Source organism: Epinephelus fuscoguttatus, linkage group LG4 (genome assembly GCF_011397635.1).
Source record: "Epinephelus fuscoguttatus linkage group LG4, E.fuscoguttatus.final_Chr_v1".
NCBI lineage: Eukaryota > Metazoa > Chordata > Actinopteri > Perciformes > Serranidae > Epinephelus > Epinephelus fuscoguttatus.
The window spans coordinates 41,284,152-41,309,495 of NC_064755.1; the positions used below are offsets into that span (position 1 = coordinate 41,284,152).

General features: G+C 41.3%; 1 protein-coding gene across 1 annotated transcript in view; it reads right to left on the reverse strand.

The window, feature by feature from the left end:
• The window catches only part of LOC125887045 (copine-8-like), a 107,127-nt gene extending 93,266 nt beyond the window's left edge, over nt 1–13,861 (reverse strand). The window contains exons 1-2 of the mRNA XM_049573546.1: nt 13,714–13,861; nt 12,928–13,054 (exon numbers count right to left, since the gene is read on the reverse strand). Coding sequence (XP_049429503.1) covers nt 12,928–13,010 — 83 coding nt within the window. The 5' untranslated portion in view covers nt 13,011–13,054; nt 13,714–13,861. The remainder of the gene's footprint in view (nt 1–12,927; nt 13,055–13,713) is intronic.
• Between the last annotated feature and the right edge of the window lie 11,483 nt (nt 13,862–25,344).

The window sequence follows — 25,344 nt, forward strand, 5'->3', positions numbered from 1 at the left end:
CAGCAGCGCGATTTCGCAACATACGCTTATTCGCAAGAGTTAAAAAAAAAAAACTGAACTTAAGCAACCAATTCATGCCGCAGTAGCGAATCAGCATTGAGATCCTCCAGCAACATATGATGCTGAGGACATACTAGCAGAAGTTCGTGTATGTATGACGCCATGTATGACACTAGTTATTTGTGCATATGTAGTTAGTCAAAGCAAAATACTTGTATTAGCGTTCAAACTCACGCGAGTGATGCGATGCAAATATTCGCATCATGTCTGGTGTGAACACGACATTATGTTACTCAATGCATGAGTTGATGACGTGAATCCATCAGCACATCTTAAATTTCACTGTGACAACTTTGACCATCACTTTAGTTTCTATATGACACACACTTTTAGTAATGACTTTAAATATATAGATTAATTTGGAGCGGATCATGTGAAGGTCATATATTCTAATCCTCACTTCCTGTGGGCTACAGCAACACTAAACCCCTGAGCTTGCCTGAGAAGGACTAAATGCACAAAGCTGCTATTTTTAAATACCCCATGGAGAGAGACTCTCACTGCAGCCTGTTCTATTTTGTTCTGAAAATGTGGGCGTACAGCCTCGTTCTGTGGACGATAAACCAGGTGCAGACTTCCATCTGTGTCACTGCTGATGAGGAAATACAGGGAGTGCTGGACGGAGCAGTGAGTAACAACAACCCCGCCCACATTTAAGAGGACTGTCTGAACGGACCAAGAGTCTAGGCACCATGTCTGAAGGGTCACTGTTGGTTCCAAAGATACTGCAGTGAAAGGGTTTGGTGAAAACAGAGTTTAAATGTCAAACAGGTTCTATGATCCATTTTCCATATTGTATTTAAAATTTTAAAAGACCCCTTACTAGAGTATGAAAAGTTCTCATGCTTGATGCAGTTCTGTACCACCTTTATATTTTGGAGGAGAAGCTCATTTCCATGTGAAGATAATGAAGTCAAAGTTAAGCCCCTTCACAATGTGATAGAAATGTTTATTTTGGGCTAATCCAACAAAGTCCTGGTAAATCAAGGTGCTTCATTGTACTGATGCAAAAATAACAAAAAGTTATTGATTTAAAAGTTTACCCAGAATATCCTGATACACAGAGATTACAGTAGGAGAGCTACCACAGGCAGCCTCTGGCTTCCATTCAAACAATATTAAAATGCATGTAATAAAAAATATCAAAGGTCTACTCTCTGTCTCTCTGTGCTTCCAACTTCACACACTTAATTCAGCCATCAGCCTTCATATACTCAACTAACACATCTAAAACAAGTATGTTTCTTTAAAGCATCGATCACACAGAAAGTGTTATAGCAGTCGGAGCTGCTTTTGTAATAGTTTTTCATGAGAACGAAGCTTTTTGCTCGCTGTTTTTGCGTTGCTACAGGCCTCGTGTTTCTGTGCTCGAGGTGCCTGGCGTTTTTTGCCAGAGCAGTCTGAACTCCTCGAGTTGAGAAAACAAATCAGAGCAGACAAGTGCCCCAACAAAAAGCAGTGCGGTGCGCCTTGTGTTTTGCAACCTGCAAAATGCTTTCTGTGTGATCAGGGCCTAAAGATACACTCATCAATTTTCCTATACTAACAGTGTTTCAAATGACTATGCGTAATGAGGAATTAATCACAAAGAGAATGATCCCTGAAATAAAGTTTCCCCTCAGCTCTTCCAGGCATCTTAGCATCTTTCAGCTTAATGTTTTGGTTGTACAGCTCATAACTATAATGCTTTGTTTCGCGCTCACCGCTCTCAAAGCATCATCTCCACCAGCAGCAGGCAGCTGTTCACTACCGGTCAGCAGACAGACAAAGGTTTTAGAAAGCAGCTGTTGAACATTGTGAAGCATTTAGCAGCTAAACAACCAGATATTTCCTTCAGCAGTTGGCTGAGACCAAAACAGAGCTATCCTGGACTTACATTTATCATCACTTTAATGTTAATGTTGTTTCAATTCTGCTGAATGTGCAAAGAGTAACTCAATTAAACATTTTAAGAACTCTTAACTAAGATAATGGAGAACACCCACCAAATAACACACAATAGGGATTCCCAAACTGATACCAAACAGAACAATTAAGCTTTTGTTTTTAGTTTTAAATGCTCCTGCAGCCCTGTGGTTGTCCCCCAATTTTATTTTTATACTTAATTTGATCATATAGCTGTCGGGAAATGAGCACACATCAAACTAGTGAAACTTCCATTAACACAACAATTTCCAACTGTTCAGCTTCCTCCAGCGACCTTAACACATGCTAAGAGATGGATGTAAGTGTGTGCACTTTTAGTCTGGGCGTCCCCGGTGGGGTTGGAAGCATTAACCCTGGCAGCCTCCGCTCACCAGACTCCACAGGAGCACAAGAAGCAAGGAAACGTTCTCAGCAAGAAAACCTCCTCGTCTTCTTAAAGCCAGAGAGCTACAGACTGCAGGGTGGGCGGTCACTCTCATTGTGTAACCTCAGTCCACGAGTTTGACATTTAGCCCTGCAGCTCATGCGCAGGTTTGTTTACTGTTGGTGCAGCAGCGATTGTCTGCAGAGCTCTAAACCATCTCATAAAGAGTTTCCATGCAGTAATGAACAACACAGGCTGGTCCTGCTGGGAGGATAACACCACATCAATAAGGTCAATTGAGTCTGAAGAAAACTGAGCTGTCCTGATCAATCCACCTTTGAAGCACCTGAGACACCCTCTTAACTCTCAATGATTTTCTCTGATGCTCAGTGTGTGTGTGTGTGTGTGTGTGTGTGTGTGTGCTGAGGGGAAAGAGATGTGCATCCAATAATAACCTGAAGGAATCCCACGTCACTGAGAGAAAGTCAAAGCATCAGCAGTCCATGTAAATTTAAGGATTACTGCAGAATAATGACTGTTGGAGCAAAACTCTCACAGTACAACGATTAACTCATGCTGTACATCATCACTGATTCCTTCATCCCTGTCAGTGCTCACCAGTCTTCCCCCTACATGTGATCACCAACATTTCAGAATCAGAACTGAGCTTTCAGGCACCACAGTGCTACTTCATTTCTTTACACAGACAGTCATCTAAATCCCTAACAGTAACACTGCTGTATGAACTCATGTAAACATAGTATTTAGATGAGTCAAGGCAGGAAGAGGCTAAAACTGTGTATCTGATGTTAAAAGTGCTCAGTGTATTCACACTTAGAGCATCTGGTCTCACTCTGCAAAGTTGTTTCATGTCATTGTGATCTGCAGTGAAAACAACAACCAACCAGGAGCTGGGAACAGGAATATTAGGGGTGCACAATAATATTGGTATCGGTACCAATAACAGCCTTAAAATGAACAGAATCAGCCAACATGCTTTTTCGTAGTTTGCACAATGGATGAATATTACATACGTTGATAAGTATGGTGGGCCGTCATGATGAGAGTACGTCAAAGTGTGGCGGAGGAGACGGACCGGGTTAAGCGACGGACCTCCGGGGAAGCCCTCTCCCCTCTCCCCGCAGTTAGGGACCGTTCTCTAAGCTACTGCTGCTGGGCAGCGTGGAAATAAGTCAAAGGGTGGAGGAGATGGACCGGGTTAAGCGGTGGACCTCCGGGGAAGCCTGCTCCGTTCTCCCCGCAGTTAGGGACCGTTCTCCATGGCCAGGCTGTCAGCTGGGTGGGAATAAGTCATTTATTAGTAAATTAGTATTAATAATTTAAATCTGCTAATCTGCTCAGTAACTAAAGCAACAGAATGTATGTAGTGGATGAAAAAGTACAGTATTTGCCTCCAAAATGCAGAGGAGTGGAGCAAAAGTATAAAGCGGCATGAAATGGAAATACTCAAGTACAGTACTTTTGTAAACGTACTTATCTCTTATTATATAAAAATAAAGATCAACTGCAGCCACTGTTAATGCACATTTACTAATCACACTCCCTGATAAAGACAACACATACATATACTGTAGATTAACTATAAAGCATTTAAAATGACAGCAGTTTATACGCCATATCTACAGTCTGCTCACACAGTTTAAAATTCCTGGATTGCGTTGAAGTTTCAGAGAACATATGTCTGGTAGGAACAATGTGATCATGTAAAGGCACTGATGATGCAGTATAGCACATCTGTAAGTGACACGTTGCTCTAATGACTGTCTCACCACTGTGACTGAACAGCTGCCTTTCCTGTTTTAATGTTAATATTTGCTCGACTTCCTGCCTGTTTCTTTGTATTTGATTGATGTTTTATTTTGTTATGATTTTCATGTTAAAAATGTAATAAAAATTTTAATTACAAAAAACATCCTGGATTATTTGAAGTTTAGAGCACGCTAACCACATTCACATCACACACTGTGCTCAGCAGAAACCTTCAAACACGACTAATCAACAGAGCGTCTTCCAATCTGCCCACATCAATCATGGAGATGGAGGAAAGTGGCTATGTAAAAGATGAAAGCAGAGGAGCAGAGGGGGCAGGAGGTGAGCTGGTTAGTAATGTGATGGAGCCATGTCAGCTCTCTGAGGTAGCAGGAGAGGCTACGGTGGCTGGCCGGGGCCTTAATTAGGCCAAATGATTCCTTCAAAAACTCATTAATGCAGCCACTCAGCATGACCCTCACTGGGCCTCCTGCGGTTTGGCCCCGCCACAAGACCACCTTGATCTGTTGGTTTTATGCTCTTTGCTCTGTTCCACCCAAACGGTGGAGGATTTGTTAAACCAAGGACTTCAGGTAGAGAAGCTAAAGGGCAAGTAACACAGGGAAGGAGAGGAGGAGAGGAAACAGGAGGTCTGTGCTACAATGTTAAGTTGTATTTCTTTAGTCTTTGTTAGTCTCAACAGATCTACCTGGTAATTAATAAGAACAAGTGGAACAGGGTGGAAATGCATTAAAACAACAGGTATGAAAAATTATAATAAAGATAATAAATCAACAGAAAAAGTGATAAATTACATAAACAAACCGCACCTGGAGGAATTTCTGTACCTAATCTTAACAATGCACACAGTCACAGAGCGCCTCACTGCTCCGAAATCACCCTCATGTTTTGTCATGCAATTTGTGTAAAGTCTGCTTAGTGTTACAAATACAGAAGCAGGGTTGGAAATTAGCACCAGCCACCAGAAAAATGCTGGTAAAATATGCAAGTGGCTGCTGGACTTGCTTCACTCACCAGCCGACGAGTGACCAGTAGATTTTAGATTTGACCAGTCACAGTGGCAGGTTTACAACAAAGTTCATTTCCATTCCTGCGCAGGAGGAACTGCTGCTGTATGTTGACCTCTAGTCATTTTTTTGTCAAATAATACGGCAGTAAATTGTTTGTGTAGATTGTACTGCTGTCTATTACATTAATCTTTCAGTTTTTTGTGTTAAAGTCAGAATGTGTCTCATGATGTTGCGAGTGTGCATGTTTCACTAACAACACTGACTGTTTAGAGTGCTCGTACACGTCGTTGTCGGTGGTGCTGAATGTGTCGCAGCGGCTGTGTACCGTTTGCAGATTGTTTTTTCTTTTTAGTCATCTTTGTATAAACTAGAAGTTTACATTTACAAGTCACATACACAAGTTTATACACATTTAATCTTGTCGTTGCCTCTCTGTAAAGACTTTTTCATAAAATATGCATGAACATGTACTTTCTAAGACGCAGTGCTTTACAGAGAGGTAGAGACACAATCGGTAACACTATAACACAGCCCACGACTTATAGACTTCTTAACTCACAGTATAATATCATCATATACTTTTGACACCATTTCAGAACGTGTAGCATATTAAGTTGTTAATCTGGATATATAGGGGGTGTATGAACCTGCTGAATGCACACTGTGCACAGAAACTTTAGGGGCTCCACGCAAGCGCCAGAGCAACGCCGTCGCAGCACACACACATTCCTCCCAAACGCCTTTATTTCAGGGCACGACAGCTGCGTCCTGAGATAAACAGAGTTTAAATTTTGAATTGCAGCAGCGTGCACTACACGTCACGTGATGAGGACCAGCCAATCACAGTCAACAGACATCTTTCCCTTCTTTAATAAATATCAGTCTATGATAAATATGAAGAAGAGGTTGATCATTTTTCTGCAGGGTTACCCAGTGCTTCATATCTGTCCCACAGACAATGTTTTTGGGCTAATACTCACTTACAAAACAGCGCCCAGGGTTGCCTGTAGGGTTGCCTAGCAACCTCAGACGCAACTTGTCACTGCGCTCTTGAAAGCTGGCACAGAAAAGGCACAAAATAAGTGCCCAGCGCCCGACCTCGAGTTTCCTACACAGTTAAAGACATGCCATGTGTATGGCCCCTTAGTAGGACAGCTAAATGGGTCCGTCAGTGGTAAAGACATATTTTGACGTTGCTGGAACACCCAGGAGAGAAGTCCAGCTCGAATATGTGATTATGTGACCAATGCCAACAGTAAACAAGGAGGCAGTCCCGAGCGCTTGTAAGGTGTCAGGTTGGGGTGGTGGATGGGTCACAAAAAAATGGACTTTTTCCCGAGACTTTCCCCTGGAGCCATATGTTCAGATCTGCGGGAATTTTGAGTGAACTCTGAGGTACATCCTTGCCATGTTTCTTTTCCTAAACCTAACCACAGTAACATTATCTTAATTACGGAATTGTATTTTAAGGACGTAATATCATCCGTGGGGTGCAAATTCATAGGATATCATACAATCTTCTCCCCCTGAGTACAGTTTCCATCATTTAGAGTCTTTGGTGAGTGTAAAACAGTGTGCAAGACATTAGCTGTAAGCTACAACCTCATCTGATTGTACACCTGGCAACATTAAAAGTGAGTCGAATTAGCTATTATCAGTTCCTGTTTGCACTGTACCCACAGATCTACAGACTTCTATTAATGGATAACTCTGATACTTATAAAGCTTAAAAATATGATTATTCTCAGGCATGTTCTGGAGTTATAAGGAGTGTCTTTTTTAAATATATTAGTGATGGACATTGGAGATAACTATATCCTTGGGAAGTGTAAGGCACACTCAATCTAAAAATATGTGTATAACTTCTGCATGTTCAGAATTTTGACTCAAATTGCAGCAATTGGGCACTAAGTGTTTTAAAGCACCTTGATTGCCTCCACAATCTGCTGCTGGGCTGCTGACCGTGTTAAATCAGCCATACAAACTACAATAACTAACTTTTACTATTTTTAAACACGAGCACACACCTGTGCCTTTCACCTCCACTGTACCTCTGCCAAAATGAGGCACCAGTCGGACTCAGCAGCTGTCAGACAGACTCAGGAAGAACTCTGCAGAATCTGCAGTGTGAGCACCAACAGCACCACCGCTTATGGTCAGTTACTGCTCAGAGCTTTTCAGGTGTTACATGAGAGGGAATGGAGATCATAACTGTTCACAGACACAGATGAGTGCCTGGACAAGCAGAGGGAACCATACGACCCTGAAGAGCAGAGGCAATTAAGCTACTGTAAAAATCCCATTCCACAGTCTTGATAATTTATCAGACGCTTCCTTTTAGCAAGAAGCATCACAGACCTTTGGCTTTATGGCACGTTTGCAATCACGGAAACTGCATCCATATCACAGCACCACATTAAACATCTGCTTTTCCTGCAGCAGCCACTACAGCAAAGCTTTTGGTGTTGGGTTTTCAGTTTCTGGGGAAATGTTACAAAGAACAATAACCAACCCTGTAATCACTGTTGGTCGGACAAAAGAAGAAACACCTGGTTCTCTGTAAACCTCGAGCTGTGGTAACTTGTGATGAACATTTTTGACATTTTAAGGACAATTAATTGCAGAAAAATAATCAATCATGATGAAAATGATCTTCAGTTGCAGCCCTACTTTAAGCCTTTTCTTTCAGCATTCAAACACTGAGGGTTATTTAAAGACATCCTCGTCTTGTTCGGATGTAAACCTGCCTGATCCTGCAGCCATGCTGGCTGTTTGTGTGTACAGTACTAAAACATGAGAAACATGCACGCAGGATTCCTTCTCTGCTTCAACAAGTCTTTCTGTCTCTTTCTTCACTTTCCTTGTGGAAAGTGCAACATCGGCTGTGACACATCGACCAGCCTCTCAGCAGGTCAGCGTCCAGCTTCAATACAGCCACATCACAACACGTCAATTCTTCGACAGGATACACTTCCTACCTTTTGTGCCCAAAGGTCACTGCTATCTCTCCGCTGTGGACCGCTCAGATCAGGTGACAGCCACGCCAACGTGAACGCCAACATCTTTGTGCACAAACATTCTCAGAGGACCGAGCGTCTGCAGCTCTAAAGGCCCGCCTGGCTCGCTGTTTATGCACAAAACTAAACTCCATCTTTGTGTGTGTGTGTGTGTGTCATCAAGGACTTGTGATCAGGAGTGATAGGCACTCATCAGTCACACGGTGCTGCTGCAGCGGCCGAGGGATTTTCTTCCCACCGATGCACAGTATTGGAGTTGAGTTAATCAATCTGTCAGTTCTTCTGCTTGACTACACACATGATGAGAGCGGCCATGGTTTGGATTTATTGAGTGAAGGAGGGCTTTCACTGAAGGATGGGATCTATCTAGACTGAATGCTTCAGTGGCTTCACCGACACACAGAGACACAAAAGTGGGAAAATCACACCGCCCACCAGCTCAGGGCTGGTAAAGTTTGTGTTGGTGAGGCTGCCGAGGGTGTCGACTCTGCCGTCAGCTCGGCAGCTAAAAAACAGCCATCGATTGTTGTTTTCTGTTAAAAATAATCAAAGTAAATGGTAAACAATGGGTGTGTCTGACACGCAGTAGAAACTTTACCAGCCACTTCATCTTATGGATGAAAACATGACAGCACAGGTGTTCAGGTGGTGTTACAGAGAAAAATGAACATGTGTGAACATCATCAAAGCTTCAGATTGGAGCCACAATGATTAGTCGATCAACGAAGAATTAATCAGCTCATTTATGCTCAACATTAGACTCAGGGTCCAAAATTAACACCTGTAAAGCTCCAAAATGAGGCTTGATTTCCTGTTTGGCGTGTAAATCCAGGTATGCCGTCTGCTTGGCTTGGGCGGTACCTAATTTTTCAAACCCTCGTACCTCTCTGTAATTTCACTGCAGTATACGATACATGGGGGGTGATACTAATTGTTGACTAACTGTGACAGACTGTGAATATGACAAGAAATGGTGTGAGACCGTTTTTGGCAACAGGTCAGTAGCCTACGTGCTACATTCTATTAAAACGGCACGGCTGTTAAGGGGGTCGTTCGCCAGTGGGCTGCAATGAGTACTGGGCCATCAAATCACAGCATTTTTTGGAGAAATGAAACAACAGAAAACAAGCGCACAGACCCATCGGTGGTAAAGTGGCGCACATGACTCGTGCTACGGACTGACGGACGGACGGACGGACAGACGAGCCACGTATCTAAAACAGGTAATACATCTGGCTACATCTTTCCCACATCAAATATCCATGATCGCCTAGAGCCACATGCGTTAAAGTGCACACAATTCCGTGTCCTCTCACCGCAGATGCAGTGATTTGATGGCCCGGTACTCAATGTAGCCTATTCTTATAAGACCCAATAATAATAATAATAATAAGTTAGTGTGGACCTATATGCCATGCTTTTTAATAAAATGACCAGAGGAGTTCCCTGAAAAACAGGTAAAGTCAGCCTGAATTACTCGTGTGCGTCCCCGGTGAAAATCGCTGACATGCGTGGGAAATACGGCTTCTACAGGCTCGCCATAGCTTACTGTCAGGACTCAGGGACCAGAATTCGGGATGGCAGACCGTCGGGATGGCGATATTTCGGAGTGGCGGCCTGTAACTGTTGGTTAAATGGCCCGTTCAGTTGGATTTCAGATAACTGGGGCTTTACTGATATAATACAGTAGCACCACCCAGCAGTGAAACCCGTGTACACGTTTACGTGAAAAAAATGACCCACTCTAAACGATTTTTGTTTGTTTAGACGAGATTTTTGTCCACGAACTCACCCCTACTTAAAACACACTTCATTCAAACTCAACTGAAACAAAATAAAACTCACCAAAACCGTCTTGATTAGTCTTGTTAGTTGCTTAGTTAGTTCGTCCACTGTTCTAACAAACACCAAATCTCAGCTGCGTCTTTCACCAAACTGACCTCTGGTGGCGTACAATGTGAACTACATGCAAAACATCCACATTACAGCCTCCCCAGTATGAGGTTAATAAAAAGAGGAGCGTCTGTATTTTTGACGGCTTAGGAAATTATACCATCTGGATTTCTAAATACCCTGGTATATCATAATTCCGTGATACCACTCAAGCCTTCAGTTACTGAAGAACACAATCAGGAGATCAATCAATAATTAAAGTAATCATTAGATGCTGCCCTGATGTAGACCTTTTGATATGTTTCACTGCCCTCTCTGTTGAATGTTTCAAGCCATTCACACCTCCAACCACAGTCAACAGTGATGTCATGTTGTACACATCTACATCACTGCTGGAGCCAAACAGGATTTTAAGTTTACAGAGTGCTCCAGTTGAAGATATGCATGAAACTGATTTCCAAAAAGAATGGTTAAAATCCATGCAGCAGAGATCAAGATATCCAGTCTTTTAGTCCAGACTTATTGGTCATGCTCCGAAAATTCTGGATCCTACATTTCCCATAAAGCAAACAGATAGCATCTTTCATTAGACTCTGGCTGTCTGGTAAACACTCCTGCCTTTAAAACTCCACACCTCCAGTTTGTAACACAGGCTTTCTGTTATAAATAAGTAGCCTCTGAGCTTAGAAAACAATATTTTCTCAATATATTGTCTCACCCCCAGAGGTGCTGAGATATCTGTCACTGAGATTTCTGCCTCTGACTCAATACAATGGGGGGTAGTGGGATTGTTTGTGCTCCTCACAGCATTGGAAACTGACATAAAACTCTATAAATAATGTCCTAGTCCTCCCTGGGAACACTTAGAGCTGCCTCCTACTGAAGAAATAGCACGTATGAAAATTGTCCTGTGGCTGTCCAGAGTATCGGGGACATTGGTTTGTGTGACCCTGTCAGTCACAGCAGCTGGACGCTATATAAAAAATGTTGATTCTAGACTCCAGTTCTCACGGTCAAGAATCCAAAAGGCAAATAATAAAACATTACTCCATAATTTTACATAATAACTAGTCTGGTCCTCCCCCCGTGAGACGTGACTTAAATATTTTTGTCCATTGCAGGTTGCTGCTGTAAGCTGTCCCAAGGAGCCGTCCACACTGGGAGCCGACAGAAACAACACATCATTTAACAATCCTATGACTCAAAACTCCTCTACAACCACTAATGAAATGTTGCTGCAGTTTGTCATCTCGCTGCCAATCCATCTCCCATAACTACACGTGTTCCTATTCATGGTTACATGCGACAGATCTTACATTATGTTTTATAGCCACAGCATTTTGTAAGAAAACATGATTCATAACTCTCAACAACAGAGCTTTTCTGTCATGATGCCATCATTTTAAAACAACAATTATTTTTGTCCAGATGGTAGCTTCATAATTTTGGAAAAAACGTCTTTGCAGGCTCAGATCTCAAAATCGCTGAGGTCATTACCAAGCTGACTTCTTTTGTTGAGTCATTATCAGGCTTTTATCTTAGATATGCATAAAACAGCAACAACAGCTGGCTGATTTTGGGTCAGTGGAAACATAATTCAGTCCAAACTCTTTGTTCTTGTGCTCAAAACAAGACTTTACAAGACTTGGTTTTCCAGTAAAATAACACAACACTTTGAGCGGGATGATGGTGAATCATCACAGATCACAATATTTCTGAGTAAGCCTAAATAATATATTTGCTCATTGTATTACTGAGTTTAGGAGTGACCGGTGCTTTTAAAGATGAATCAACTAGTCTACAGACTAAAAATCAAGACTCAACTATTCTGATAACTGATCAATTATTCAGTCTGCTGTCATATAAAACAGAGAAATGCAGCAAATATTTACATTTGAGAAGATTATTGGTGCTTTGGACTGAAACTGGATGAAATAAATCAAATATCAGACACACAGACAGGTCGATAAAATCATTGATCAAGAAATTAGGATGACCAATTATAGAAATTATTGATAATTATTGATAAGGAGTGCCATGTAGGTGTAGGCGAGTCTCCTCGGCCAGTAGCAGCATCTAGAAATTACTCCCTCCCTTTCAGCCTCATCTACAGTACAGCCCTCTATTAGTGCTACAGTGGGGACGGAGTGGAGGAGCTGCTTCAGTAGTAAACCTATTTTTAGCCTATTTTCATCTCTCTCTTTTTTTACACTATTTATTTCCAACTTTATGAATGTTTGTTTACTTGCTTGTTTTGTTGACTAGTTGGCACCTGATCAGATGTAGCACTGCTTGTATATTCTTTGTAAAATGACAATAAAGGCTTTCTACAGTCTGAACCACACACCATCAGTGCATGCTTCATCCAGTCTCCACACACCAACATCCATAGAAAAATATAACAATTTATGGATTACATCATTACCACGCAGGAAAAGTGCCTATATATATTGTATTAAACACATAAATTCTCACAGATGTGCATGTGGCAGCTGTATCTGAGCAGCACAGCAAAGACATGTCAACTCTGACCTCCAGCTAAAGGCTGCAAACAGACGCACCACATTCAGCTGTATCTCCCTTTGAACTGAACGTTCAAATCTCCAAATTGTATCACTCAACCATGACCACTGTACACAGAGACACAACTGACCCTTAGACGGATTCACATCGGTTTAAAATCAACGATAACAGCAATGAGCGCGAGCAGAGTTCCTGGTGCGTTTACTCTCCACTACATCCATCCACCTCAGTGACCGACACTTACTCCGTGTCAGGAGTCAAATCCCAAAAACCACACAACAGTCTCACACATGCAAACACGTCCTCTGTGTCTCTGACACACTGAGCAGCAGTGTGTACTCACCTACAAGAAACCGTGAGTTCAACTTTGGTGGCAGGTATCGCAGCGGTGAAAGGGTCTGCGTCCCCAATACACGCCATATTCATCGAGCTGCTGCCTGGTCGATCACAACTCGCCCCGTATCCAGCGCCTTAACGGCGGCATGAGAGGAACCGAGAGGAGAGAAAGAGAGAGGGATGACGAGGAAGCCTTGAACCACAAGATAACGAGCCGTTTGCTTCTGGAAGCGCGAAGCACCGGAGAGGAGAGACGGAGACAGAGAGACAGAGAGGGGGAGAGACGCGGAGCTGCAGCGCGCCGGAGTCGCGTCTCTGTGCGCCTCGGTGCTCCGGAGGAGAAAGGAGGTGTGGAGGGGAGGGAGGAGGACACACTCACAGGGGGAGTGTACTGTAGTCATCCATCTGGAAGAGCCCCAAAGCTTCATCTCCTTTTCTTTAGGAATTAGTTCAGAATATTAAAATTAAATGTAAAACACATTCAGGGTTTGAGTGTTGGACATGAGATTATTTGGGGCAGACATTAAAATGGTGAGTGTAACAACTGCAGGGTAAAGAGTTAAAACCTCCGAAACAGCAGAAAAATAAGTTAAACACTGGACAGCCATGTTGACAGCTCATGGAACTGAACTTTGTCATGTAACACACGATACAAGCTGACTTCATTAGCATTAATTTGACTATTAGCATAACTTCGATGTTGTTAGCATAAACTTGACGTTAGCTAACAGCTAACCTTCCTTTACTAGAAGTCACCGACCGTTTAAACCCAGAAAATGGTTTCAGACCTTACCATTGATCCGTTCTTATGTTCAGAGTCCTCTTAGATTCTCAATCCTCTCAACAAAAGGAAATATATTTTGTCTGCTGCGTGAAAAATAGATTTTTAACCAGTTTCTCAACTATCTTTCTTGTCCGAGCGCCAGTCCGGCCGCCATCTTTGTTTTGGTACAGAAATGGAGGGAAACAGGAAACAGGCTACAAATATGTTTTTATTTTTCAGCAGAGCAATATTTTATTTAGTTTTTATTTTTATTGAGACGGTTATAAGAATCTGTGTATATTGGAAATACCTTGATATTAACATGTAAGTGATTTTAAATTACTCTGAGTTTTTCAAACATGGCTAGTTATTTTTATTTATTTATAGAGAAACTGGCTCTGACCTGAATGTAACATGCTAATATGCTAATAAGCACCCAAACATTTGTTTATTGATTTTAAACATTTAGCAAGTTACACAAACATACAACACCACCAATGTAAGTAAGGTTTATTCTCTGGGGACCATAAATGTCTGCACAAAATGTCATGGCAATCCATCCTGAAGGCAAGTTGTTGAGATATTATAGGCTGGAACAAAGTGGTGGACCAACCGATAGACCACAGCCATGCCACAACCTTGATATCAGGACTATGTAAATATGTATAGATTAATGTTTATAGTAATTGTCAGATAAAATGAGAATAATGTGGGGAAAAAATGACACTTTGTCTGGTATGTGAGTAAAGCATGACTATAATTTCAGTCTTTATTTTTTCAGGTCCTTAAATGTGTAAAGGTTTGTGTGTACATATACTGATCACACAGTGGAGACAAAAATCTGTTTAGCCAAATTCTGAGGCTTACCATCTGCCTGTAAATTGGTATGTAGTAGTTTTGGTTAAGGTTAGGGGAATGAATGTAAGTCATGACCACGTCCTCACACAAGTGACAAAAACAAATGTGAGTATTCGTGTACAGTACCTCTACTTCACACACAGTGTGTTTACATGGCTTTTAAAATCCACGTCAACATGTTAGTGTGACTGAAATGGTCCTAATGTGAATTTGTCAGAGTGGGACTAACACACCCAGATAATGTGACTCCTGCATGTATACATACAGTCAATCAGACCCAAACTGGCCGAGGCGCTCTGAGCATGCTCTGCAGTTTCCGCCCCGGGCTTTTTCTCCCAGGCAGCTGGCAACTATCACAATATTTTGGGTGGTGATATTGTATCAATACACGGACACCACAAATCGAACTTTTTATCATATACATTATTCATTTTTTTCAAATACACATTTTAAAGGGCCAGTGTGTAAAATGGGTTGAAAACCGTTGAAAACAGTGACATCAGTGGTCAAATTCTAGATTGCAGGGCTCACTCACTCACCCCTCCCGTCGGGTAAATGACGGTGGCCTCGTAGGGACAAAAAGACTTGCGCAGACACGTGTTTTTCAGGATTAGGTCTATCTAGACGAGGTTAATATTTATTTAGAAATCTAAACCATGTTACGATATTGTAATGAATCCCTCATGAGCAGGAGACCAGAGGAGCGTTCGGGAAAAAGGCCCGTTTATTTGAGCACTCCAAAAACTCCGGTAACACTCCAGGGGGTAAAAGACTCCGTCCCAAACTCTGACTCTTCTAGCGTAACACACACAGTTCATACACACATACTCACTTACAGTACCTAGCGGGTACCCCCTCCCCTCTCTGGTCCACCAATCTCCAGCCCGCACACTGACTGACAGCGTAGCCGGTAAACAGAGCTCAGCTGTTTATTTAGCCTAGCAATATCTCTGGACTATAGTAGCTGCAATGGACGACTTTGAACACGATTTTGAAGAGTTTCTTGTAGCGGACACAGACCCAGAGCCATACCTGTTTGAGCCGGAGCATACAGATGAGGAACTTGGATGCTGAGCGGGCGAGAAGAGAGGCTGAATGCACAGAATGGGATTCGGTGCTACTGCTACCATCGTTGGGGAGATATATCACCAGGAGGAAAAGCGCCGCAGAGAGTGCATCACAAGGAGTGAAGTTGCGTCTTCTTTTCCTCGCAGATGACGGTTCGGGTTCATTCTCTCCTGTAGTGTGGTAAGTGTGGTCCATTCGTAAACTTTATAACTAAAAAAACTTTTCACTACTCTCTGTCGACGAACTACTAACACTCTCTGCTGTTTCCTCCTCCTTCTTCCTTCCGCTGTCTTTGTTGGTTTATTTATACATGCGAAACGCGTTCTCTGGCTGGCTGGATTGTCCGCTCGGGCTGCCTTACATACATGGCGGCGCAAGATGGCGACCTCTCTAAAGCAAGGCCCTTGCTATATATATATATATATATATATATATATATATATATATATATAAGCATAATTATAAGGCTACGAAAATCATCGAATTTTATATAGATACACTTATATAAACATATTAATGGGTAGAATATTCAGATTCAGATTTAACAATAAACCATGCCAAATATTACACACTGGCCCTTTAATACATCATTTTGGCCAGTCTTTGCTTCTAATGAGGCTTTAGTGATAAAGTTAGGGTTAAATTAAGCGTTGGGCATGAACAAAATGTGTGTGTTTGTATTTGTATTGAGGACAGACACCCTAAAAGGTTAACATGTCGTGAGCTTTTGTTCTAAGGTTACAGTTATAATGATTAGGTTTGAGCATGTAGCGATCAGGGTTACGGGTGTTGTAAACCTCCAGGGAATGAATGTAAGTCAATACAGTGTCTTTACAAAGCATCAGTGTGTGTGTGTGTGTGTGTGTGTGCGCGCGCGCGCAGGTTTTCTGTTAATGAGGAAAAACTACTTTCAGGATGCTCTGCAGAAGAGGGCGGCCTTCAGACAGCCGAGGAGAAACTGTACTGTACCAATAAGAAAAGACTCACAATAGACCTGCGAGTGGCTGATAAGGCTGTTGATCAATAAACTCATTGATTACTTGGCTGGGAGCCTAAATTCATTCATTTTAAACCCAAATTTAGGACTGTTTTGGAACAACAACTTCCGACTTCACTTCTTCTTTTTAAATGTAAATGAGACTTTGTTATTCTTGTCTGTTAATTCGGCGGGATACGAGGGGTGAAGAGGCCCCGTGTGCGTGTAATTAAATGATCTCTTTTCCCAGCGGTAGGTTGACAATTACTGCTCCAAAAAATCATTTAATTACTTGTTTGCACTAATGTTATGAGCTCCTCTAATCGTGTGGATGAGGTTGAATTATCCAAAAGCAAATTTTCCTTACAGCCACCCTTTAAAATATAAGTAATTAAGATGAAAAATGGCAAAGAAAACAGACAGTTGGCTTTCCCTCCATCAAAATATGAAGTATTACTGGCAGCAGAGCCGACTGAGTTATCCATGTGGGTGGGAGAAAATGCAATTATCCGTGTTTGGAGTGTAAATGGAAAGTAATAAAACTAACAGTGTGACTTAAATATACTAAAATAAGTTTAGAAATAGTGGTAATTTTGAAATAATTAAAGACATGCAGTGTTTAAAAATGAAACGAAGAACACCCATGGCTGTTAGGTAATCAACTGAACACAAAGAAAATGGAATAATTAGGCCTCACATGGATCATAAGTATTCAGTGTACCTGGAACTCAGTGTCCTCTCTACCCATGTGGAGCGAGCTGCTCCTGTCAGCAGCGTGCCAGGTAAAAAGGTGTGTCACATGAGCTAAAGCCAGAGTCACAGGCAGATGACAGAGACCACCTGAGGAGCAAAACAAACTCAATTAAGCTGCTCAGCATGAAACTGAGAGCTATAAATGGGAATACGCATGTCAGCTCCAATTAGTCTGAAGAAACAGACAGAGAGTTCATTCTGCAGGTCAAACACCTGTTAGATTTGTGAATTAAGGAGCCGTGTGCTTTCTGTGGGGTGATACGGGTTTCCACTGACATGTATGATGTCACCTTCTGAGTGGTCAACATGCGGTCCGAATGTTTTCGTCATAAGACCCCTTTTAATTTAAGTTTTACAGTAAATGAATTCTACTATGAGTGCTGGTGTCCTATCTGTTTTTTGGTCTTTTGGCCAGTTCCGTGGAGTGGGGTTATGCTACACAGACACACTGTTGTTTGTCCACTAACTAATACATTTAAATATCAGATTTTATTGTACGTCTTATTTATTGCCGCATCACTAATGTCTTACCATCAGAATTTATTTTTGGCATTCAATAATAAATTGAGAAATGTATCATCTAATCTAGTCTTCCCATTTTTGTAATATAATAATATAACATCAGGGTTTATGCTATGTCTTTATGTATGTGTGTATGTCTCTATATTAATATTGTATTTTTATTACACCTCCACACGCCAGCAACAGTTGTGGTCCGAGGCATAATGTTTTCAGGATGTCCATCCGTCTGTCTGTCCCATTGTTGTGAATTCAATATTTCAGAAATCTTGAGGAAATTTCCCCATTTTGGCACAAACAATTACCTGGACTCAAGGATGAACTGATTAGATTTTGGTGGTGAGAGGTCAAAGTTCTCTGTGACCGTGCTTCCATCTCATTCTTGTTGAAGCGATATCTCAGAAATGCCATGAGGAAAGTTCTTCACATTTGGCACAACCGTCCACTTGCACTCAAAGACAAACTGATTAGATTTTGATGGTCAAAAGTCAAGGTCACTGTGACTTTGTATCTGTGTCATTCTTGTGAATTTGATATCTCAACAATAACTTGACGGAATTTCCTCTAAATTGTCACAAATGTCGAGTTGGACACAAGTATGATCTTTTAAGATTTTGGTGGTTAAACGTAAAGTTTACTGTGACCTTGCCTCTGTCTCATTGTCTTGAAAGTGGTATATCAGGAATGCTTTAATGAGAATTTCTTCCAATTTGGCACAAACGCCCACTTGGACTAAATGATGAACTGATTAGTCTTTGGTGGTCAAATCAAAGGACAATGTCACAGCGACCTTGCATCTGTCTCATTCTCGTAAATGCAATATCTCAGAAACACCTTGAGAAAATTTCTTCATATTTGGCACAAACGCCCACTTGGACTGAAAGACAAAGTGATTATATTTTGATGGTCAAGGGTTAGTGTGACTTGTTTTTAGCCGTAACCCAAGAATACATACACTTATTATAACAAAACTTTAATAAAATGTCTAACAGGATGAAACAATGAAGTGATGACATTTTATATCCAAAAGGTCAAAGGTCAGCTTGACTGTGACATCATCATGTTTTAACATCATATCCCAGGAACAGAAGGGGAGACATTTGGTCAGATACTGAATTGGTGACTCTAATCTTGAAACTGCGCTGACTGTATAGATCTTCTGTGTGTGAAGCATCCATGTTTTTAGAATTTGTAGCTTCTTTGCAGAAACATCCAGATTTGAAACATCACCTGCTGTTATGACTTCATGTGAGTCTGGACAAACACGGATATAAATTGTAACTTGACTGGTTCTTGGAGGCATTCAACTGTGAGGTGGTAATTCCAGCTGATACAGTGTTAAGATGAGTCTGTTGATACACCCCTACTGTTCTGGCTTTTTACATCTCTAAAATCAAACCAAAATAATGTACACGTATCAGCCTGTATAACATAAAGTTCTGTATGTAATATACTACACAGCCAAGAGTATGTGGGCCCTTAAAATTTACATTCATTCCTAAACCATGAGCATTAATCTGCTCCTATTACAGAGCTGTTACCTCCCTCTCCATTCTGTATTTAATGTTTTGTCGCGGAGCTGAAGCTGCAACCTTTCTGCACGTTAATATCTCACCCATTTTTCTGAGTCACATTTTGGATATGGGAACTGAATGTGGCTTTCACAATTTCAGTGTAATTTTCTGGCTAAAATGATGCATATAGTTACACTGCACCCCACTCCTCGTCTCTACCTGAATTCAGCACCTGGCAATTTGTGCAACATAAAAACGCCCACAAGATGATCTGACTCCCATTTTCCTCGAAGACATTAGGGGAGGAAATGAATAAGAAACTTATGACCCCTATGAATTTATTTAATTTTGTCTTGTGGTGGTGTTGCTGTCCTGCAGGCTGCTGTCCCGTGGCTACACCTTCTCAGTCTCTGAGACTTTGATCCAAGTGGGTTAAACACAGAGAGAATGATCATCAGGGCTGTTGGAAGCACCTTGCTCATTGTGCTTCATGCCAGGAATAGGCTACAGAAGACATTTGAAATCCTGATCAAGTGCGAAAACACTCAGCTTCACACATTTAATTACTGTTTTTGCATTTGTTAACAAGTACACAGTGTTCTGGATTAGGTCTGTTGGGGTTGTAGGAAAAGTTAATAATCAGAAACATATAAAAACACTTTGTATCTGGGATTTTAAAAAACGGTCACATCTATATTGGTTCTGTATCCAGTGAAAACAGGAAGGGATGGAACAATGGAAATGGTTAGAAAGGATAATTGATTTCTTCTAATGGGGCTCACTGTGGTGTGAATAGTCTTAAAAGTGAGGAGTGATGAAAATTGAAATATCTTAACAGCCTCTGATTGTCATGAAATCTAGTGCAGACATTTACGATGGATGAATCCTCATGACTTCGATGATCACCTGACTTTGCCTTTAGCACCTTCAGCAGGTCAGAGTTTTCACTTTGAATGAATGTTTGGATGGATTGCTATAGACCGAATCACCATGAGATCGTGCTAACAACAACAATCACTTCTAGGCAGAAAACTGACAGTTGATTACAATAGCAGAAATATGTAAATTTGCAAAACTTGTTGATTTCTGTTGTTATTTTCAAAGTGTGGCATTTAATGATATATAGTTAAACACAGTGGTCTGACCTGTCTGGTGTTTCTGCTGTGATTATTTTATAAACTGTGTAACTTTCCTATCATCTTTGATTAACCAAGGCTGTCGGCACAGATGCTAAATAATGTCCTGCTGTGGACGGGGACACAGCAAATCATATTTTAGACACCTAAAAAAAAATCAACATCAGAGTAAGTGTACACTATATTTGAATATTTGTGCCACTTTACCTCACACACTAACAGATCAGCACTGAGGTAGACCAGCAACTCAGTGTTCTGCTCAGTAAAATGACTGAGTCTGGTGGTTTTTTATATAATGACTTCAGTTACTTGTTAGAAAAGACTTTTGGACAGAAAGGTACAGCGGTGAAAATATTCTAAATATAGCATACACTTAAACTGATATTGATTTTTTTGGTGGGCCTTTCTTAAGTGGCTACAAACTAAGTGAAGCAGAGTTTGCGCCAGCGCAGTTTGATTTTATGTATGACATTCCCATCAGCCTTAGCTGTACTTTGCTAACAAATTACCAAATGTTAGCATCAGTGGTGTGGTGGTGGTTGATGAGCTAGGTGTACTACTAGGTAGACAAGCAGGGTACCAAGGAGGAAGTAGGCATATGCTCCGATATATTCCTATGGCTTTTTGGCTGATAGGTAGGTATACCCTCCACTACACCACTGTATATTAAACCTCAACATCAGCATGTTAGCATGCTAACAGCATTTAGCTTAAGATAGCAGTCTGACTTAGTGCAGCCTCACAGAGATGCTAATGTGGCTCTTGGTTTTGGGTAATAGGCTACCAAGGCCTAGTCCACATGAGCACAGGTATTTTTAAAACCGAACTTTTCTGGCCTCCAGTTTTTAAAAAATCAGTGTCCATACGAGCGGTGTAATAAAAATACCTCCGTCCACATGACACCGCAAATTCCACTATCACGCAATGTAATGCACACGCCAAAGCAGTAGGTGGCGATATAACTCCTAACTGTAAGGCCCTTGTAGCCAATCAGAAGGCAGTAAAACGTCATTACCGGAAAAAACAACAACAGGCGTACTATTATGCAGCAGGAGCAGTTTCCGTAATAGCACACTCTTGCGCCTCTGTTGCTGGATGTGGTTGAGTAGCGTTAGTTGTATGATACAGCCACAAAGTGCTGATATGCTGCTAAATACCAGCAGTATTTTGTTTAGGTCCATCCTCAAATCGTCTCTCGCACACACTGGATCGGGTAATAACACAGCTGTTTTCTGTTTATATCGCACACTGTGACGTCATACAATGGAGACGAGACAAAATAACTGCGGTTATCCTGTCCACACATGACTGCTGACACCAGACTTTTCCAAAAGTTCACCCTGGACTCCGGTTACAAATAACTCTGGTTACAGGGGCCCAAAACTGCAGTTACGTGTGGATGAAAGGCCAAACTGTGAGCAAAGAGTCACGGTTTTATAAATACCCGCATTGATGTAGACAGCCCCTAAGTGACAACTTCCGAAACTAAAAAATAAAGCCAAAAACTGCAGTTCTCCTAATGTCCACTTAAGGCTGGCTCCAAGAGCGAGTCAGTCCTCATAGACCCCCATGTTAACATGTAGAAAAAAACATGTTTACGTTCACGTAGCTGGATACAAACAAGAAAACATTCATGATAACTGTACAGGGCTGAATTTATATGTATATGTTAACATTTACATTTCTTTATAAGATTATTTTTTGGGCTTTTTTGCCTTTATTGTGCAGGGCAGGGTAGTGGGGGGTGACATGCAGAGATGGTCGCAAGCTGGAGTCGAGCCTGCGACTGCTGCAGCGAGGCGTTGCCTCTGTACATGGGGCACTACCCACTACGCTACCAACGCCCCAACATTTACATTTCTTTTACACATAATTGGGCAGGGCTTCTTTTAGCAACAGGCTGTCTGCAAGGCGTCACCACAGTATATGAGTCTGATCCACCCTCTCATCCAAATATGGTCACTTTGGCCTCCAAAAAACATGGACATGCCAAACTTGAGGCTTCAAAACAGGAGTCCACAAAATAACAGGTGACATCACAGTGGCTTCGTCCATTATTTATACAGTCTGTGGGAAATGTCAGATGATTTTACCTCACAGGCCTCTAAAAATATTCAAATAAAACAACCAGGGAGGAAAATTAATTTACTGACATAATGCATCATGATGAATGGGTCATACGTAGAGCTAAAGAGATTAATCGATAAGTTGTCAACTGTTAAATTAATCACCAATATAATCATAATTAGTATTATTCCTAGAACAAAAAAGGTAAAAAAAAAATGTCCAATTCCAGATTTTTAAATATGAATATTTTTCAATTTCTTTACATCACAATAAACTGAATATCCTGTTGACATTTGAGGACGTCATCTTGGGCTTCATGAAACAATAATTGTCATATTTCAACATTTTCTGACATGTTATAGATCAAACAACTCATCCATTAATTGAGAAAATAATCAGTGGATACATCAGCAATAGAAATAATGGTTTGTTGCAGCTGTAGTCATGAGACAAAAAGGTTGGGTCTGATTTCTATCAGGATGCTGAGAAACTACATTTTGAGAAAAATCAATATCAGCCCACAGAAAACGCTCGGCTCTTTATTTGTCAAATCTAACAGGTGTGTGACCTTTACTTAACCAGGAAAGCGCTTCACTGAGATTAAAGAAACACGCTGACGTTAGCATTTGGCTCAAAGCACCACTGTGCCTGAGCACCTCCTCACAGAGCTGCTAACATGGCCATAGACCTGTGTTTCAACCTGCTTAGTTCTGCTGGGAGCGATGACACGAGGTTATACGATGGGTCTAAATGATCTCAGCCTTTATTCAGTACAAGTGCAATAAGAGCTTCATACAGCAGCTGAGGGAGAGATCCAGAGCTGGTGAGGCAGCGATACAGAGAGTGCCTGACAAATGAGCTTTAATACTGGGGGAACTATTTGATCAACTCTTTATTGGAGGACTGCCTGTAACTCCTCGAAGATACATTTATATTCTTCCTTAGCTTTGTTATTAAGTCTTTGGAGATCCATAGCAGCCAGGAAGTCATTAATAATTTCAGAGTTAAACTTTGACTGAGTGAGTATTGAAACGCGAAAGAAAAATCACGTGTTAAGATTCATCCTTTAATATCTGAACCTGAGCTGAGGGAGCAGTTTATTCTAAACGCTTGCACGACTTGAATTTACATTTAATCCCCTAAATTGTAAAGTAGTTTTTGCTGTAAGCTGTCAACGTATCTGAACTGACATAACTGTATTTTATTAATTCCTCTGTGCCATAAATAGATTTCAAATTATCAGAGTATGAAGCCTCTCTGACGGCTTCTAATGACCGACTCTTCAGTCTCCCTTTCTCTTAATTTGCAGAGAGAAACAGTCTCGCTGTGTTGGATACAGAGTTTTTCTGAAATGTCTTAACCTCCACAGCCCTGCATGACCCTCTGCTGGATTCATTACTACAACCTCATGTTGTGCAGCTGTTCAAACCCACTGAACTTTATTTTAAACACCAATTAAGATCCCAAACTTTCCAAAGATATTACAAATATCGAGCTAAAACTTTAGGAAATGTGCAAAAAGTTCTATTTTAATTTGAAGTCATGGCATCAAAATACAGTGTAGTGTATATTAGGGCTGCAACTAACATTCAGTCAGACGACTCACGTTTAAATATTTATTTCAACAGCAGAACATAGTTAGAGTTTGGCGTCTAGACTCCAGGCTCATCACCTCCCGCAGATATGTTTACATGAGATATATATTTGTGCATTTTAAGGGTTGTATCTAAATGACAATAAAAGTCAGTCAAAGTCTAAGTCTAAGATATTGGGAAGTGATGATGAAATCTCTTCCCTCCCTAGTCGGAGCCTGCAGGTGGATGCTGGGGTGGAGGTGGGGCTGAAAGAGCACGCGGCAGTACTGATGCAGGCAGCAGCGGTGTTCACAATGCAAAGGGAGAGCTGGGAAGATTTTGCAGCTTAAATAGACCGCAAAATTTGGAGGGTGTGTTTGTAGATGACATATGGGAAGTGATGTATAGCGTGTGCGTGTGTGAATCAGTACAACTCGAGTTGACTGCCTGAACTAACTCGCAGGCGTCGCTCCATTCATTTTTTTTAAACATAAATTCATTCATTCATCTTCTAACCGCTTCATCCTCTTGAGGGTCGCGGGGGGGCTGGAGCCTATCCCAGCTGACATCGGGCGAGAGGCAGGGTACACCCTGGACAGGTCACCAGACTATCGCAGGGCTGACACATAGAGACAAACAACCATTCACGCTCACATTCACACCTACGGACAATTTAGAGTTATCAGTTAACCTAGTCAAATTCAAATTAGTCTATCTCTGAATTCAAGTAAATGTTTGTGTCAAATTTAGGGAAATTCACTCAAGGTTTTCTTGAGATATTGCAACAATGAGAATGAGATGGACATGAGGTCATGGTGACCTTGACTTTTAACTTCCAAATTCTAATCAGTTCAGTATTGAATCTAACTGAACATTTGTGTCAAATTTGAGGACATTCCCTTTAAGGCGTGCCTGAGAATATCACTTTCATGAGAATGAGATGGGCACGAGGTCACAGTGACCTTGACATTTGACCACCAACATCTTATCATTTCATTCTAGAGTCTAAGTGAATGTCAGTACAAAATATGAAATAACTCCCCTAAGGTTTTCTTGTGTTACTGCGTTCACAAGGATGAAATGATGTTAGGTCACAGTGACCTTGACCTTTGACCTTCAAATTCTTATCAGTTAAGTTTTGAGTCCAAGTAAATGGTTGTGCCACATTTGAGGAAATTCCTTTAAGGCCTTCATGA